At 51.9% G+C, this 16,338-nt stretch overlaps 1 protein-coding gene across 2 annotated transcripts in view; it reads left to right on the forward strand.

The window, feature by feature from the left end:
- FAM20B (FAM20B glycosaminoglycan xylosylkinase) overlaps positions 1-16,338 on the forward strand; it is a 357,456-nt gene that overhangs the window by 174,156 nt on the left and 166,962 nt on the right. For both annotated transcript variants that reach the window (XM_069641175.1, XM_069641174.1), the window contains exon 3: positions 1,728-1,814. In XM_069641175.1, coding sequence (XP_069497276.1) covers positions 1,728-1,814 — 87 coding nt within the window. The remainder of the gene's footprint in view (positions 1-1,727; positions 1,815-16,338) is intronic.

Raw genomic sequence — 16,338 nt, forward strand, 5'->3', positions numbered from 1 at the left:
TAGCAAAAATATTTGTGTCACGCACCAGAAGGATAGGATGAACCTTCAGAATTGCAAACTATAGTTATTGTATCAACCTTGGAAGGATGAAGTTGCTGTGCCAGTTTACTGGGATTCAAACCTGTGACTTTCAGGTTGCACACAGGTTGTTGCAGCTGGCACATTTAACTGACAGTTTATGCAGAAAATATCGCAGAGCTGAGAATTCTGTCCCACATTCAATTTTTCATGAGGGAGATACCAGCATATTTGTATGTTCTAATGCAGACCACGCACAATGTCATGTTTTTCTGGAACTAGCTTTTTAGTGTTAGCGCATTATCAGGTGTAAAAGCAAACTGTAATATTTAACATTTGTTCCTCCCCATCGCTTGTGGAAATAAAAATCACCCAGTAGTAAATGTAAGGGGAGATATCTACCTTTTACAAGATTGTTGTATCGTAAGCCCTCTCCTGCAGGCCGCAAAACTTGCTGTCCTTACAAAGAACCGCTGCAGTTGGTAAGGATGGTGTGGATCAGACATTTCTGCAGATTCATGTGCCCTGTTTCAGGTCAGCTCCCACCTCATGGGATGTGAAAGCCTCTCTGTTATCAGTGTGCTACAGTGATACAGGCTGTCCCACCACTCTTTGGGATGTGGAATTATCTCTGCTTGCTTGCACAGGTTCATGTTACTAGTTACGCTTTTCAGCACGTATGTGGAAATTGTCTCGTCCACTTTGGTGCAGAATGCACCCATGAATCGGTATAGGCTAGGTCTATTGCCAGGATTGTGGAAGTTGAAACGCTCGCACTCGGCTACGGGTGGCACTGCGTAGTGCAAAATGCTAGGTTTTCCCCTGAGGTTTGGGTGAAGGGAAAATGTCTGTGGAATCTACTGGTCTTATATGCTTCAGGGTCGGGACGCCCACGCAGTGGTCCTGCTACTGAGGCCGTATAGTGGTCCCACACTGTTAGAGAGGGGACTGTGAATTGTTTGAGACTGGGTACCTCTCCCAGATCCTTGAGATTTAGACACAACGTTCCCAGACTAGTTTGCAGGGGGCCCAGGTTTGTACAACCGGTTAGGCTTGCTTATTGCTGCTGTAGATACTGGGCAGTGGAGCTAGCCAGGTTGACCACTGTGGGTTGGGCATGGTGGGGTAATGAGAAGTCAGTAGACCTGCTCTTCTCACACTCTGCCACAGTGGGCCCCTCTGCAGTGGTTTTGGCTGTGTCCCTACATGAGGGTGCTTCTGTGATCACTTTCTGCTACAGGTAGTGCTGTGCAGCACAGTGGTAGATCCGCCCCCAGAATCAAAGGGTTGGAGTTTGAGCTACTGAGTTCACACTTGCTGCAGGTGACCCTCATGCAACTGTACAGGCCAGGTCTGTCTCATACAGCCATGCCCGCATTGACTCAGCACCTTTTCTGCTACACAGGATGTAGTGAAGTGCTATTAATTTTAAATGTAACTTTCCAAAGCTCTGACAAATTGATATGAGTTGCTAATAAGTCTTCCAGGTGAAAGGCTTGCATATTAAGGTTCTTAAGCATTGTCAGTAGCATGTTTCACTGGTGTGTCCTAAATGTTCTTGTGTGGTAGGGTTTCACGCTTCGTACATTTTTTTTGCCAGTCTAGTTTAACACTATTTTATATGTGCTTCATGTATTTAAGTGATTGGATATTTACTGGTTGGGCAGAACTGCAATTCCTTGTATAATCCATATTGGTTCACATTTCAGGTACAGCCGGGACTATGTGGTGGATGGGGAGCCGTATGCAGGCTACGACCGACATAATGCAGAGGTTGCTGCCTTTCACCTGGACAGGTACTGGATTTTTCTACTGTATTTATCACCAACTGCCCTTGCTTCCTCTTGCTTGCTACCAAAGACTCCTGGCTGACTACGCAGAGTGTGCTGCAATGGGGTATTGAGTGACGACAGAAGCTCTAAGACCCACTGTCTATGGCTCATTTTTCCTTAATAATTAATCCTGTGTTCCTGAGTAGCCATTTCCCATTCTTGTTACGTGTTAAATCAGAATTCTTATTTTGGGGATTCGAAGGCCACTTTTTGAGGCCCCTCACCATTTTTATTTTACGACCTTGTTTTTTTTCTCCACTCGTAGATGTTACTGGCACCGCAGGTCCCTCCCTTTTACAGTCCAGGACAGCTGATGTGCATGGTGGTATCGGTAGTTCTGTAATAAAACCAACACAGGCCAGCATCAAATTGTCACGGTATGGAGTGATTGACAGTGGCACTATATTCATTTAATAATGCACATACAGGGGGGCAGAAACTGGGGCCCTACCAATTCCCTCACCCTAACTCTGCAGCAGAACTGTCTTTGGTAAACCCTTTTTAATATTTGTATTTTTATTTTAATGTTTAAATTGCAGACCTAGCTCGAGAGCAACGGAGCGCTTGAGTGTAGGTAGCAGGCATTTGGGCTGGCATCTTTTAACTGTAGCAAAGTACACCGTGATCGAGTTCCGGAGGGTGGGTGCATGACAAGAGAAGGATTGTTTGCGGGTCCTCTCTTTGTGGATGAGTTGTGATTCAAGCTGGTTGGTCGATTTGCTGCGTGAGGAGCATGTGCCATCAGATGTGTGGAGCTTAGCCGCCAGGTACGCTGGTGTGCTACTCGTGACTGCTTTGTAGATGATGCATGCAGTCTTGAATAGTATCCTGGCTGGGAGTGGAAGCCAATATAGTTTGCATAGGATGGGGGTAATTCGGTCAAATTTCTGTGCTCCTGTAACAAGACATGCTGCAGCGTGGTGAGCTGTTTTTAGAGATGCCAAGTGAGCAGCTGGGAGCCCGGTCAGTAGAGAAGTTCCCCCATTGATGTGTGAGACCACAAGGGCCTGCACCACAGTCTGGAAGTGTGGGATGAAGGGTTTGATTTTTTTTAAGGGTAGAGATTCTGAGCCAGGCTGTTTGGGCCTTCTTGGTGATGTATTTCTGTAAGGACAGACTGCTGTCCATGGTAAAGCCTAATGATTTTTCTGAGTCTGAGATGTGTGGATAATTTCCTTCTAGGCGCATATCATTGAGCCATTGTTGGACAAGCGGGTGGACCAATGAGGACAAATTCAGTTTGAGGTAGGCATTCGACATCCAGAACTGGATGATGGATATAAAATCACAGAGACGAAAGATGTCCTGCAAACTATTTACTCTCGTGTACAACTGAGTATTGTCTGCGTAATTGGTGGATGGGTATATTGGGATCTTTGAGGCGAGTGCCCAGAGGCTCCATGTAAAGGTTAAAAAGGATTGGTGAGAGGGTGGAGCCTTGAGGGACTCTGCAGGAGACCTGCAGTCAATTAGAACGCAGCAACTTCATCTGCCCAGCTTGTTATCTGCCTGAGAGGTAGGAGGCAAACCAATTCAGGACAGTGCCAGAGTCCCATCCTGTCAGCAAGGAGGGATAGAAGGATGTGGTGGTCGACTGTGTTGAATGCAGCCGAGAGGTCAAGGAGGACAAGGAGGCATACGTCGCCCTTATGCATGATTTGCAGGGCATCATACACCACCTGGATGCTGGCTGTCTCGATGCTACACTTGGGTGGAACCCTGACTGATTGTCATTTAGGAGGTGGAGTTGCTCGATTCTGGTTAGTCGTTATGTAGCAACTACTTTTTCCAAGATTTTGCCAATAAAAGGGAGGCTTGTAAGGGGCCTGTAGCTGACTGGCTAGGTTGTCTGGATCTACGGTTGTTTTTTTCAAAAGAGGTCATATGAGACCAGTCTTACAGGTGTTCATTAATGATCCTTCTGCGTGGGAGTCATTCTTGATGCTGAGGAGTGCATTAAGCACCACGCTTGTCAATTGTTCAATGATGGAGGCCGGAATTATATTGTCTGAGTAAGAAGTAGGTTTGAGGGAGAAACGCCTTGAAACATCATTTGCTGTATTGGCGCTTTATAAACGCACAAGCAATAAATAAAAATCATTTTTGGGAGATCTTGGGGAAATAGAGGAGCAAATTAGGCTCAGAAGTGGTGTGTGCATGCGTGCCGGGATGCAGGGGATGCTAATGCTGTCAGATGTTGATTCAATGGTCTCTCGGATTTAGCCTATTTTTTCACCCTAAAATGTGTGGATTCACATTTTTCCTGAGTTGCGGGTACCTCGAGTCGGGTGAGGTTTTGGTACAATGCTTTACTACTTCAAAGAGGGCCTTGGTCCTATTGGAGGCTGCCGCAATGGTGGTGGAGTAGTAAGCAGCTTTGGCCTCAGTAATCATAATCCTAATGTTTGCGCTGAGAGATTTGAGGTTGGTGAGGTCTCCTGAATTATGGCTTTTGCGACACTGTTTCTCTAGGGCTCTGATTGAGCGTTTGTTTCGGGCGTGTACCCTGGGCCAAATGGTTTGGTTTTAGCCCGGCTGGATTTTAGGGGGGCATGAGTGTCAACTAGTTTAGTAGCAGAGTTGCAGAATAATTCCAGGAGTCCTGATGTATTCCCTGTGGTGGGAAGCCTGCAAAGTTTGCTTCTAGATCATTGACTGGGAAGGTTTTGAATGAGCGGCATTGATCGAGGGGCCCTTTAGCCTGATCTTTTTGAGCTGTAGTTGAGCGGGTGACTTGAACAACTCCTGTCCCAGGATGGAAGGGGGTCCCTGTTCCCCTCTGACACAGACCATGCTCCTGACACTGTCACACCCATTAGATATTTTGACAGTTCCTTCGCCCCCACAACTTCCTCCATGTTATGGAACCTCTGAACCACAATGGACAGTAGCCTCACGCTAGAACTGCAAGTAAGAGCCATCGTGAGAAGCTGTTTACTCTACGACACATCAGACCATATCTGTCATTCACTCATAGGACCATGGCTGTGATAACAAGACTGGACTATGCATATATACTTTATTTTGTCCTCACGGAATAACTCATGGACAGACTACAAACACAGCAGCCAGATTGTTTCTCAAGATGAAAAGGTTTGAACAAATCGCCCCTCCACTTGGCATGCTTCACTGACTCCATGTCAAGAAAATAATACACTTCAAAACCCTCTGCATTGCCCACCATGCTTACCATGGAAGAGGTCCAGCCTGCTTCACAAGAATTGTCCAGCATTGCTCACCCTACAGAACACTTGGGTGGAGTCCTTAATCTGATTTTCAGAAGAAGAGACCAGGAGGATCATCTTTCTCCATATTGGCCACCAAACTTTGGAACTAATTTACCCAAGTATCTTCGCATTGAAGTGAGTGACCTGCTGTCTAGGAAACAACTTGAGACATGGCTTGTTAACTAAGCAAGTTGGATCTACATCTTCTGTCTAATTTCATGAAGCATCTAGGTGCTTAGTTGGCCTAACATCTGAGCTCTCTATAAAGGAGTCCAGCTTTCTGTTCCACACATTTACGGTAGCGCATCCCCAATCAAGGATCCCTGGTTTAGAGATACCCATCGCCTGTGCTTGGCCAGAGGTAATGGTGCTTCAAACTTACACTTGCCAACACCACAGCTTTTCTCCCGTCTTTCCCACTAACCTTGCCCCCGCCAACATCTTTGTCTTGAAGTGCCATGCACCAACATTATTGGCAAAAGGGCGCTATACAAGACCACTTAAACAACATAATCCAAAGGGGGCATGAAAGCACAGACCTTGAACACTATTGCCAACTTAGATTGTCATGTGCGTGGGACCAAATCAACTGTCCCCTGCATCTCACTTTCGGCTGCAGTTAAGAATCTAAAGGACAGCATGCTAGGTGCTCTTATACTCGCCATTGGAGCACATTTCAACAATGGTGCATGGGGACAGGACTTTCATCCCTAACTTGTGAATCCTCTCCTCCCATTAATGCTTTCCTCCTCCCACTACGGCTTCTCCTCCCACCAACTACTAAACACTTTCCTGTCGCCCTGTACTATTCAATCCACATTCACTCCTTACACGAACCTCTGTACTCGAACACGCACACTCACGCTGCAGAACCACTTCACTTCAAAGGTAATACCTTATCCCCAAATATGTTGAAAATAAAAATCCACAGTGTTTTATATTAATTGGTGCATTTCACCATGAATAAATATCATATTTGGCCAATGCTGCAACCCAGTGGACAAACACACAGTGATAGTTTATTGGCTATTTACTGCAAAGTATGTTGCTTTGCAGTAAATGGCAAATTAAACGTTTCAACATCCCTATACTCGCCATGAAAGGAAATTGTCCTTGCCCTTCATAAACTCTCCTCGCCTATGCACATTTCCTCCACAAGCTGCCACTCCCTCATTCATCTTGCTGGTCTCTTGGTCGTCCACCTCAGACCTCACCCGAAAAACCCACACTTCTACTTTCTGTCATCTGCTTAAATCCCCTCCCCTTGTGAGGATTGGACAACTATGCCAGGCCAATCTCGCCCTGTATTCTGCACCCGGCTGTGCATGTGTGAGAAACAAAATCATAAAACTGGTCCGAAGCCCTGCCCACTTTTTCGGTAGACTCACCAGGTACTAAAGATGGCGGCGTAGGAACTGCAGTGTCCAAGTTCATGTTTTAGGACCCATTCCCTTGTGGTATTAGGATAGGTTTATGGTAAGATGGTTCCTTTCTCGCTCTTTCTCCCAGGTGGTCTAGGGGATATTTGACTGATTTGCGCAAGCTTGACAGTGTACTCTGTTGGTCCTGCAATGCGGATCTCTGTGCTGCAGCTGTTGTCTGTCTATCTTTTTTTGTTTCTCTCTCTTTAGCTCTCTCGTGTTCTATTTTTCTCTTTCTCCATTTTCCTCTTACCCTCTCTCATTCTCTCATTTTCTTTATCGCTTTTTCTCTCACTCTCCCTTTCTCTTCCTCTCCCTCTTACTTTCTTTCTCTCTCGCTTGGTGGTGTGCTGCTACTATTGGGGCCATCAACCCCCCCCTCCCAGCCCAACACATTCCCCCAGAGTCACGTAATCACATGTTTCCCCTGCCCCTTCCAATCCCCACTGCAAACATTCCCCCTCCTCTCCCACGTGTGCACACACACACACACACACACCATTTACATTGTTCCTGTGACTTCCCTCATCTGGCTGCGTGTGTCAGTCCCTGCGCACACTCGTTTGCAGCAGAGGCATGGCAGTTTCATTTATAAAGAATGCTCAGAGCGATCTACGGGCCGTCTTCGCTGTTTTAAAAGCACTTTTTACGACAGGATGTGCGCAGCGTAACGAGCCGGGTGGGTGAGACAGAAGGTACAGTAGCAGAAATCTCGACTACCACCAATGACCTGCAAGTGACAGTGGGGATGTAGATGGGGGGGGGATACCGCATCTCCCCATCGGCTATCTCACCCCCACTCCCGAAGACCCCTCACCCAGGTGATCCTCCCGCACTGGTCCACCCCAGTGTCTGGATCCAAAGGCAATGGCTGTTCCCTGGCCACCTGAGAGAGATCTCCCCGGGGACTAGCGAGTTAGATGCCCTCTGTCTGATTAACCCTTTAACTGCGGGGGACAAGATATCTCATCCTCCGCACTGCCTAACTGTTGGGGGAGGGCAGAAACACCCCTCCTGCCCCCCCTCCTCCCCGGAGCAGCAACAATCCTCCCGACCCCCAGGCAATGAAGGGGGGGACTTCCCATTTCATGCTGGGGGGGGTCAGCCCTGACGTGAGCAAGAAGTGAGATTTACATGCTAAAGCCTTTTGGCTTCATCTTGTAAATTGTGCAGACACGGTTTGTCGGGCTGCATGGGCATTGTTTGCCTGATCTGCTTGGGGTAGGACTTGTTGGAAAGGGGTGACTCTTCCGTTTCAAACAAGCCTCCCCCACAAGCAGATTGCTGGTCAAGGATCATTCAATCCTCGACCAGCAATCACCACTGGACCACCAGGGAACTGATTTTTCCGGGTGAGGGATCCACCCAGGCCAAACAGCCCCCCACACATAAAATTGAAATATAGAGGGCACAATGTTTTGCCTTCTTTGAGGGCAGATGGGTGCGCACCCATTTGCCCCCAAGGAAGGCAGAACAAAATAGGGCATTTTTGGGAGAGGGACACTTGGAGGCATCATGGAGCTAGCCCTGTGCTTGTGGGGCCAGCCCCCTCAGGAATCCCCCCAAGGAATGGCAGATCCTTTCTGCTTACCCGGTGGGGGGCTAAATTGAGGGTCTGGCACAATTTTGCCACCCTGGCAGGTGAGCGGGGGGACCAGAAAGGAGCCCTAGGCCACCAGGAAAATTATTCTGGGGTGTGGAGCACACCCTCTGGACAAACAGCCTCCCACCCCAACTCTCAAAATTGGCAGCAAGAGCGCACATTGTTGTGTTGCCTTCTTTGGGGGCATGTTGGTGCTGTTTTGAACCAATTTGCTCCCAAGGAGGGCAAAACAACATTCCACTCCATGTAGAGTGGCAACCTTGGGGGACCAAGGGGGCTGGCCCAGTGCATGTGGGCCAGCCCTCGCAGGAATCCCCCCCACAGAAGTGCAGATCCTTTCTGCTTCCCTGGTGGTGGGGGAACGGGGGGTCTGGCCCCATTTGGCCACCTCTTGGAAGCCGACAGCAGCACCCACGGCCGATCTAGGTCTCTGGCCGGACCACATTGAAGCTTTTCCCTCCAGGGAGGGATGGGAACCCTGCCAGGGCTCCCTGGGACTATCGCTGGGCTTGGGGACAGATGCCCAAAGCCAGGGGCAGCACCCCCAGCCGCCCTGGAGCTCTGGCCGGGCTGCCTTGATGCTTTTTCCTCTGAGGGGGGATGGGCACCCGGCCAGGACACCCCATGACTGCCGCTGGGCTGAAGGGCGGTTGTCCCACATACAAGGCAGATACCCAAGACTGCAGGCAACACCCCCACGTTTAAGCTTTTCCCTCCGGGGAAGAAAGGAAAAGAAGTTTGATTCAACCTCTTAATTACAAAAAAGGCAGGATTGTAACACTGACATAGTTAACAATCAAACTTGCATAGTCGCCTGCTGCGCTCCCATTAACAGTGTCTGTATGTGCCTCCTCTACTGCCAGGTGGTGGCAAAAATAGACAATTGCGGGGGACACTTTAGATATATAGTAGGCACTGTTTGCAGCGCCAGGAAACAGTTCAGAGTGGCATGAGCAGGTGCTGAAACATACAAACCAGCAGCTAAATGGCTCTATGAGCCTATCTAATTTCAACCCTGCAACTTGCGATCAGGAAAGCAGAGCTAGCGTAGTAAGTGCACGAGCGAGTGCCTAAAGTTGCATGCAAGTTTATTTGTTCATCACCACACAAGGAGAATGATGGATGTGCGGGCTGCCGGGGTGGCATTTAAGCCACAGAACTGAGGAGCATAGACCAACGTTGACGGGCGGCAACAGTTCGACTGAGTTGTTTTGTGGTGACAGAAGCAGTGTGTCCTTTGTGAAGGCATCATGAAGTAAGACACAGACAACATATTCACTTTTCTTAAAATCAAATATTTATTTCTTATTTGTCAGGATGGAGTAAGGCCTAACTTGGCCTATACCAATGTGGGATTTCCCTAATTAAAGAAACTAAGGATAGTCTCTGTCCTTAAGTTCAACTTAAGTCTGTGTCCAAAACCTATACTAGCCCTCACAACTAGAGATATACAATGTATAGGGATGTCGGCAACCAAAGAAATAGTGTTCAAAATAAAGCTCTAAGCTTCTTCCAGCTCCTTTGCTTGTGTTACAGCCACTTCCCCAAGTTCAAAACAGTTCCACACAAACACAGTTTCAGAAGGCTTCTGGGTTCCCTTCCCCAAGTCCAACAAAGTTCCAAACGGCCGCGGGGTTCCCTTCCCCGAGAAGACAACTCTTTTTTAGCTTAAAAATTATGGTCAGTTCTCTTGGCTTTCAATAAGTATTCCAAATCAACTTTGCAAACTTTCAGGCTTTTCAATAGTTCACTTAGCTTGTTCTTTTCTTGAATTACTTTAATACTTGACAGGAACAACAGCTTCAGTATCTTAATCTTTCTCCAGCATTGGATCTTTCATGGATTGACATGCTTAGAATATTCCCTGTCGACAGTCTGGGAACCTTCGGTACACTTATAAAGCCGTTTCCCATAGGAAAACGTTTGACACTTTTGTGTCCTATCTACGTCGTTTTGGGACCACGCACACATGCCCCACTACGACGTAGCGGTATAAATGCCCCACCCCGCGGCTCCCTTCAGATTTCAACCGTCTCCAAAGTAGTGGGAGCACCTCGTGTAGTCTACTATTTTGTCTAGGTTGTGCTGTTGGAGTTTCTCCTGATGTCAGGAAAAGCGCTGTTCCGCCCATGAGCTACGTGCGGGTTGAAGAAGGTGTATGAGGGGGACGGACATATGGATTGCATATATTGTCTACACCCTCATCTCTCGGTGGACAAGTGCGGCATATGTAAGGGCTTCTCCCAGAAGACTCTTAAAGATCGAAGTCGAAGACTTGTGACATGGTTAAACGATGGAGTGGGGGCATACTCGGCTTCGGAGGTGGGCTCCACGCGCAGCGTGGCCTCAGTGTCAAAATCTTCATGGGCCCCGCGCCGCTCAACATCGTCAGAACCCCTGGTGAAGAAATCACGACCGGCGGAGAAGGAATCATCGAGAGGCCATTCTAAGGACTCTTCGTCGAAGAAAGCCTCGTCATCCTCATCTTCAACGAAGAAGGACAGAAAAGAAAAATCTAAATCCTCCTGGGGCGATCATCATAGGTCTACCACGAGTCGAGATGCAGAGAAGCGCAGGTCGAGTTCGGAAAAGGCGGGAACGCCTCAAGGACCGGCACGACCGCCGCCGTCGTTGATGGCAGGGCAGTCGTCGACCACCTCTCTGCCGCTGGCACAATTGGCCTCAACCGTTCTTGGACCGCAGGCAATAACGACGACGACGAGTCCAGCTATTGCTTCGTCGACGGAGATTCCGCAAGAGGCCTGGCGACCAGAGGTTTACGTCCCAGTTTTGCCGGAGACACTATTGCAACAAGAGGCCTTTTCGGTGTCCTTGGGAGATGAGGATGTGAGAATAGCTGGCCCTGCAGACCTTGGGTTACGAGGGATTACCAGGCCCCTCTCAGGGAACATTCCGGGGTCTACCCCTCTGCTCAATCCGCAGTCACTCTTGTCGCTGGAGGTCTTATCCACGTCGCAAACGTTGCTGAAGACACTGGACGACAGACTACCTCAAGCAACTCCGGCTAGGTCGACCATCGACGACCCGGGCCCGTCTCGTCGGCCACCTCAGTCAACCCCCGCGGCATTGCCAGCGGTTACAGACCTCTCGGCTCCACGCAGCGAGGAAGGAGAGCTGATGGATTCAGACTCGGACAGTAGAGCCTTATCGAAGGTCTCGCTCTCTCCCTCCAACCTGGGAGTCCGAAGCAGAATTAGAAGCCCGGCTCAGCCGTCCCCCCCCCCCCCGGACGATATTGGGTCATTTCACTCCATGATGGCTTGTACAGAATTCGGCCTGGCACAGGAAGAAGAGAAAAAGGACTGTTTTCTTTTCGACCACATGGGAAAGAGGAGAAGGAACAAGTTACTTACCTGTAACTGTTGTTCTCCAGCATGGGTCTGGCATGGATTCACATGCTCATGAATATTCCCAGTTGTCAGGCTGGGAATCCTCGGTAAAGAAAAAACCAGTATCAGTTTCGTTTCTGATCTGTCTTTCGTAGTAATAACCAATCACTGGTCTCTGCGTCATACTGACCACAGCCAATGACTGCCCTCTACCTAAGCCCCGCCTCTGGCAGCCATCTTCAGATTTGGAAGCACGTGAAGTGGCAGTATGACCAAGTGAAGAGCCGCAGAGGGGTAGGTGGGAGGGTTCGCATGTGAATCCATGCCAGACCCATGCTGGAGAACAACAGTTACAGGTAAGTAACTTGTTCCTTCTCCAGCATGGGGTCTGGCATGGATTCACATGCTCATGAATAAAGAATACATAGCAGTACACACATGCACAACCACGGGAGGTGGCAAAGGCTCAACATTAAGCATTACATCAAACTCAACATTAAGCATCTTACCTCCTCACCAGGCTCACCTCAGGCGAACAGGTTGCGCAGCACTGCTTGGCCGACCCTGGACTCCTCCCTGGAATCCCGATCGACGCAGTAGAATTTCGTGAAGGTGTGCGTCGACCTCCACGTAGCAGCCCTGCATATGTCCAGCAGGGGCACACCATAAAGGAACGCCGTGGTAGCTGCGATCGCTCTGGTGGAATGGGCTCTTGGACGGCCAGGCAGCGGTCGGTTTGCCAACCGATGACAGTACATGATACAGCAGGAGAGCCATCTGGAAATGGAAGCCTTCGAGAGTGCCTTCCCCTGATTGACAGGTCCAAAATTCACAAAGAGTTGTGACGTCTTCCGAAAACACTTCGTGCGGTCCACGTAGAACTTTAGCGCTCTAGCCACATCCAGCGAGTGCAAAGTCCTCTCAGCCGGCGACGAAGGCGACGGGAAGAACACAGGCAACACCAAGGGTTCGTTGAGGTGGAAGTCCGACGGCACCTTGGGCATGAAGGAGGGGTGCGTCCTGAGCACTACCCTCGTGTCGTGAAAAGTCAAGTACGGGGCCTTGCAGGAAAGGGCCTGGATCTCTCCCACTCGTCGTGCGGAGGTGATGGCCACAAGAAACGCTGTTTTCCACGACAGAAACTTCAACGGGGCCGAGTGCAGAGGCTCGAACGGAGGTCCCATGAGCTTGGTCAGCACCACGTTGAGCTCCCACGCCGGGGCCGGAGCCTTCACCGGCGGAAACGATCTGAACAGTCCCTTCATGAACTCTTTCACCAGACGATGAGACCACAAGGACGTCCGCCCCGTGGTTCTGGTGTATCGGGAGATCGCAGCAAGATGAATCTTGATGGACGCGTGTGCCAGTCCAGCTTTGGCCAGCGTCAGCAGGTACGGCAGTACTTGGGGAGCCGTAATCCGTAGAGGGTTAATCTTCTGTGCGTGGCACCAGACAGAGAACCTCTTCCATTTGTGTCCGTAGCATTTCAGAGTCGAGGACGCCCTGGCCTTTGCAAGAACCTCTCTGCAGTCGGCCGGTATGTCGTATCCTCCAAACTCTAGCGCTGCAGGAGCCAGGCCTGCAAGTTCAGCGATTTCGGGTCGTGGTGGAGGATGGCGCCTCCTTCCCTGGAGAGTAGATCCGCGTCCACCGGCAGGTTGATTGACGGGGACGCTGACAAGTCCAGAAGGTCCGGGAACCATATCTGCCTCGGCCACGCAGGTGCGACGAGGATCATCCTGCACCGTGACCTCTTGAGCTGGTTGATGAGCCGGATCAGCAGTGGCAATGGAGGGAATGCGTAAAGGAACAGGCCCTCCCAGGGGAACGAGAAAGCATCGCCCATGCTCCTCGCCTGGGGAAACCTGCTGGCGAACCTCCGGCACTTGGAGTTCGTCGCCGTCGCGAACAGCTCGAGCTGGGGTGTGCCCCACCGTCGGAAGAGGCGATCCACTAGATCCTGCCGTAGTCCCACTCGTGGCACGAGCGCAGCTCCCTGCTGAGTGAGTCGGCGATGGTGTTTTTTATCCCTGCCAGATGAAACGGCACCAGAAATATCCTTTGGGCGACGGCCCAATTCCACAGGTCCTGCGCCTCCTTGGACAGCGCTGGGGACCTGGTTCCGCCCTGTTTCCTGATGTAAAACATGGTGGTGGTGTTGTCGGTGAAGATCCTCACCACCTTGCCCTTGAGGGACTGAAGGAAGGACCTGAGGGCCCAAAACACTGCACGGAGCTCCAGGACGTTGATATGTAGTGATTTCTCCGTCGGGAGCCAAAGGCCTCTTGCGTGCAGATTTTCGGTGTGCGCTCCCCACCCTTCCAGGGAGGCATCCGTGGTCACTGTCTCCTGGTGGGCTGGGGTCTGGAAGTCCATGCCCGCCGTCAGATGCGCGCGGGTGCCCCACCACCGGATCGCTCGTCGGAAACTCTCGTCGAGTGTGATCCTTTCCTCGAAGCTGCCTGTCGTTTGGATCCAGCGCGCGTCCAGGAACTCTTGTAACGGGCGCATCCGGAGCCTGCACAGGGGAATGAGGTAGATGCAGGAAGACATCATTCCGAGGAGGGACTTGATGGACCTCACCTTGGCCGCGTCGGCCACCAACATCCGTTGTACCTTGCCCAGGATGGCCCTGGTCCTCTGCTCCGACGGGGAGGCCAGAAGGGACACTGTGTCGAGCCTCGCTCCCAGAAACAGTGCGTCTTGCGCAGGTACCAGGTGGGATTTGGCGTAGTTCACGGAGAATCCCAGGTCCGTGAGAAGCTGGACGGTCCTTGCCGTGTGGTCCACGGCGAGCTCCCTCGTCTTGGCTCGGATGAGCCAGTCGTCCAGGTAGGGGTAGACGTGGATCCCCTCTCGGCGCAGCTGCGCCGCCACCGGTGCAAGGCACTTGGTGAAAACCCTGGGTGCCGACCGTAGTCCGAAGGGGAGGGCTTTGAACTGGTAGTGACGCCCTTGGACCACAAACCTGAGAAATTTTCGGTGCCCCCTTAGGATGGGAATATGGAAGTAGGCATCCTCCAAATCCAACGACGACAGGAAGTCTCCTTCCTCCAGCTGACCCAGGACGTGCTGGAGGGTGACCATCCGGAACTTCCGAGCCTTGATGAACTTGTTCAGACGTCGCAGGTCTAGGATGGGGCGCCATCCTCCCGTCTTCTTCTTCACGAGGAAGTATCTCGAGTAGACTCCGGAGCCCCGAAGCCTCTTTGGGACGAGTTCGATGGCACCCTTCCTGAGCATCGCCTTTACCTCCAGGAGAAGCTGCGGGACGTGAAGCTCTTTCCTGGCCACGGGGGGGACGCGCGGGCACCTTCTTTGAAACTCGAGCGCGTGGCCCCGGGCTAAGGCGTCCAACACCCAACGGTCGGTGGAGATGGACTCCCACACGCTGACGAAGCTCGCCAGCCGGCCTCCCACCGGGGTGCTTCGGTGGGGGCCCGACCCCACGGCCGGTTCAATCCTGTTTCGACGAGGCTTTGCCGCCTTGACCTCCTTGGCGACGACGGCGGGGTCCGCCCGACTTGCCTCGTCCCCTATAGGCCTCCTGAGACGACGAGCGGGCCGCTTGACGATAGGTGGAGAAACCGCCGCCGGAACCTTTGGAGGCGCCCTTGCCTCCGCTGCTCCGAAAGGGCGGCTGTCGTTGTTGCAGAACCCCAAGGGCCCGGGCCGTCTCCGTGTCCGCTTTAATGGCCTGAAGGGAATCGTCCACTGTTTTCCCAAACAGGTTGTTCCCATCGAACGGCATGTCCAGGACTCTGGTCTGTACGTCTTGACGGAAGTCCGTAGCCTTGAGCCATCCACGCCGCCTAAGGCACACGCCGTTGCCCAACTGGCGAAATCCCGTATCGGCGATGTCCGTCGCAGTAGTGATGGCGTGGTCCGACGCCACCTCACCTTCCTGTAGGATCTCCAGGGCATCCGCCCTCTTGTCGTCCGGTAGGAAGTCCAGCAGAGGAGCCAGTTTGTACCATAGCTCCCTGTCGTAGCGGTCCACGATAGCCAAGGCGATGGCCGCCTTAATCGTCGTCGCTGCAGACGAGATGACCCTGCGTCCCATAGAGTCCAATTTCTTTCCCTCGCCGTCCGGCGGGGAAGTCGATGTGGAGGCCGCATCCCCCCCCCGCTTTCTTCCTGGCCGCCGCGGAGACGACGGAGTCCGGGGTAGGCTGCGCCCGGTGGCACAGGGGGACCGCGTCCGGGACCCGGTACTTCTTTTCGTACCGGTCTCTTCTCGCTGGCGTCGTGGAAGGGTTCTTGAGGAGGGCGAGGCCCTCATCCCAAATGTCGTCCAGTAGAGGCACCGCGAGGACCGTCTTCCTCTTGGCCTCGCGCCGTTGATAAAGGAATCCTTCCTTTTTCTTCTCCTCAGGGCAGAGTTGGAAAAGATCGGATGCCCTGGCGATCATGGAGTGGAACGATCCAATCTCGTTGGGCGGAGAAGCCCTGGTGGGAGGTGAGGACGGAAGATCCTCGTCGTAGACCTCGTCGTCCGTACCCGTCGCGGCCGTGTCAGTCCCCGTATCATCCCCTCGAGTCGTGGACGGGGAGGAGGGCTGGACGGGGCGCGACGGCTGAAAAGGAGGTGGAGGGTGAATCCTTCTTTTCATGGGAGGAGGAACGCCAGAAGGTCCCGGTTCTGGGTCCCCCGACGGGAGTGGTTCCTCCGCTGGCAACGGTAGTCTCGTCCTTATCTCCGTGCATAAGGACTGTATAGCCAACAAAATGGCCGCTGAGTTGTCTTGCGGCGCTGGCAGAGGGGAATCCGACGGGCGATCAGGGGCCCCGTCGGCGCCCTCAGCGATGTCGTCGTCACCCGCGTCGGGATCCATCCCGATGGGCCGGTCTTCTTCCACGCCGAGGCCGTGGCTTAAGACCTCGATC

Source organism: Ambystoma mexicanum, chromosome 1q (assembly GCF_040938575.1).
Source record: "Ambystoma mexicanum isolate Mex_15411 chromosome 1q, UKY_AmexF1_1, whole genome shotgun sequence".
NCBI classification, from domain to species: Eukaryota; Metazoa; Chordata; class Amphibia; order Caudata; family Ambystomatidae; genus Ambystoma; species Ambystoma mexicanum.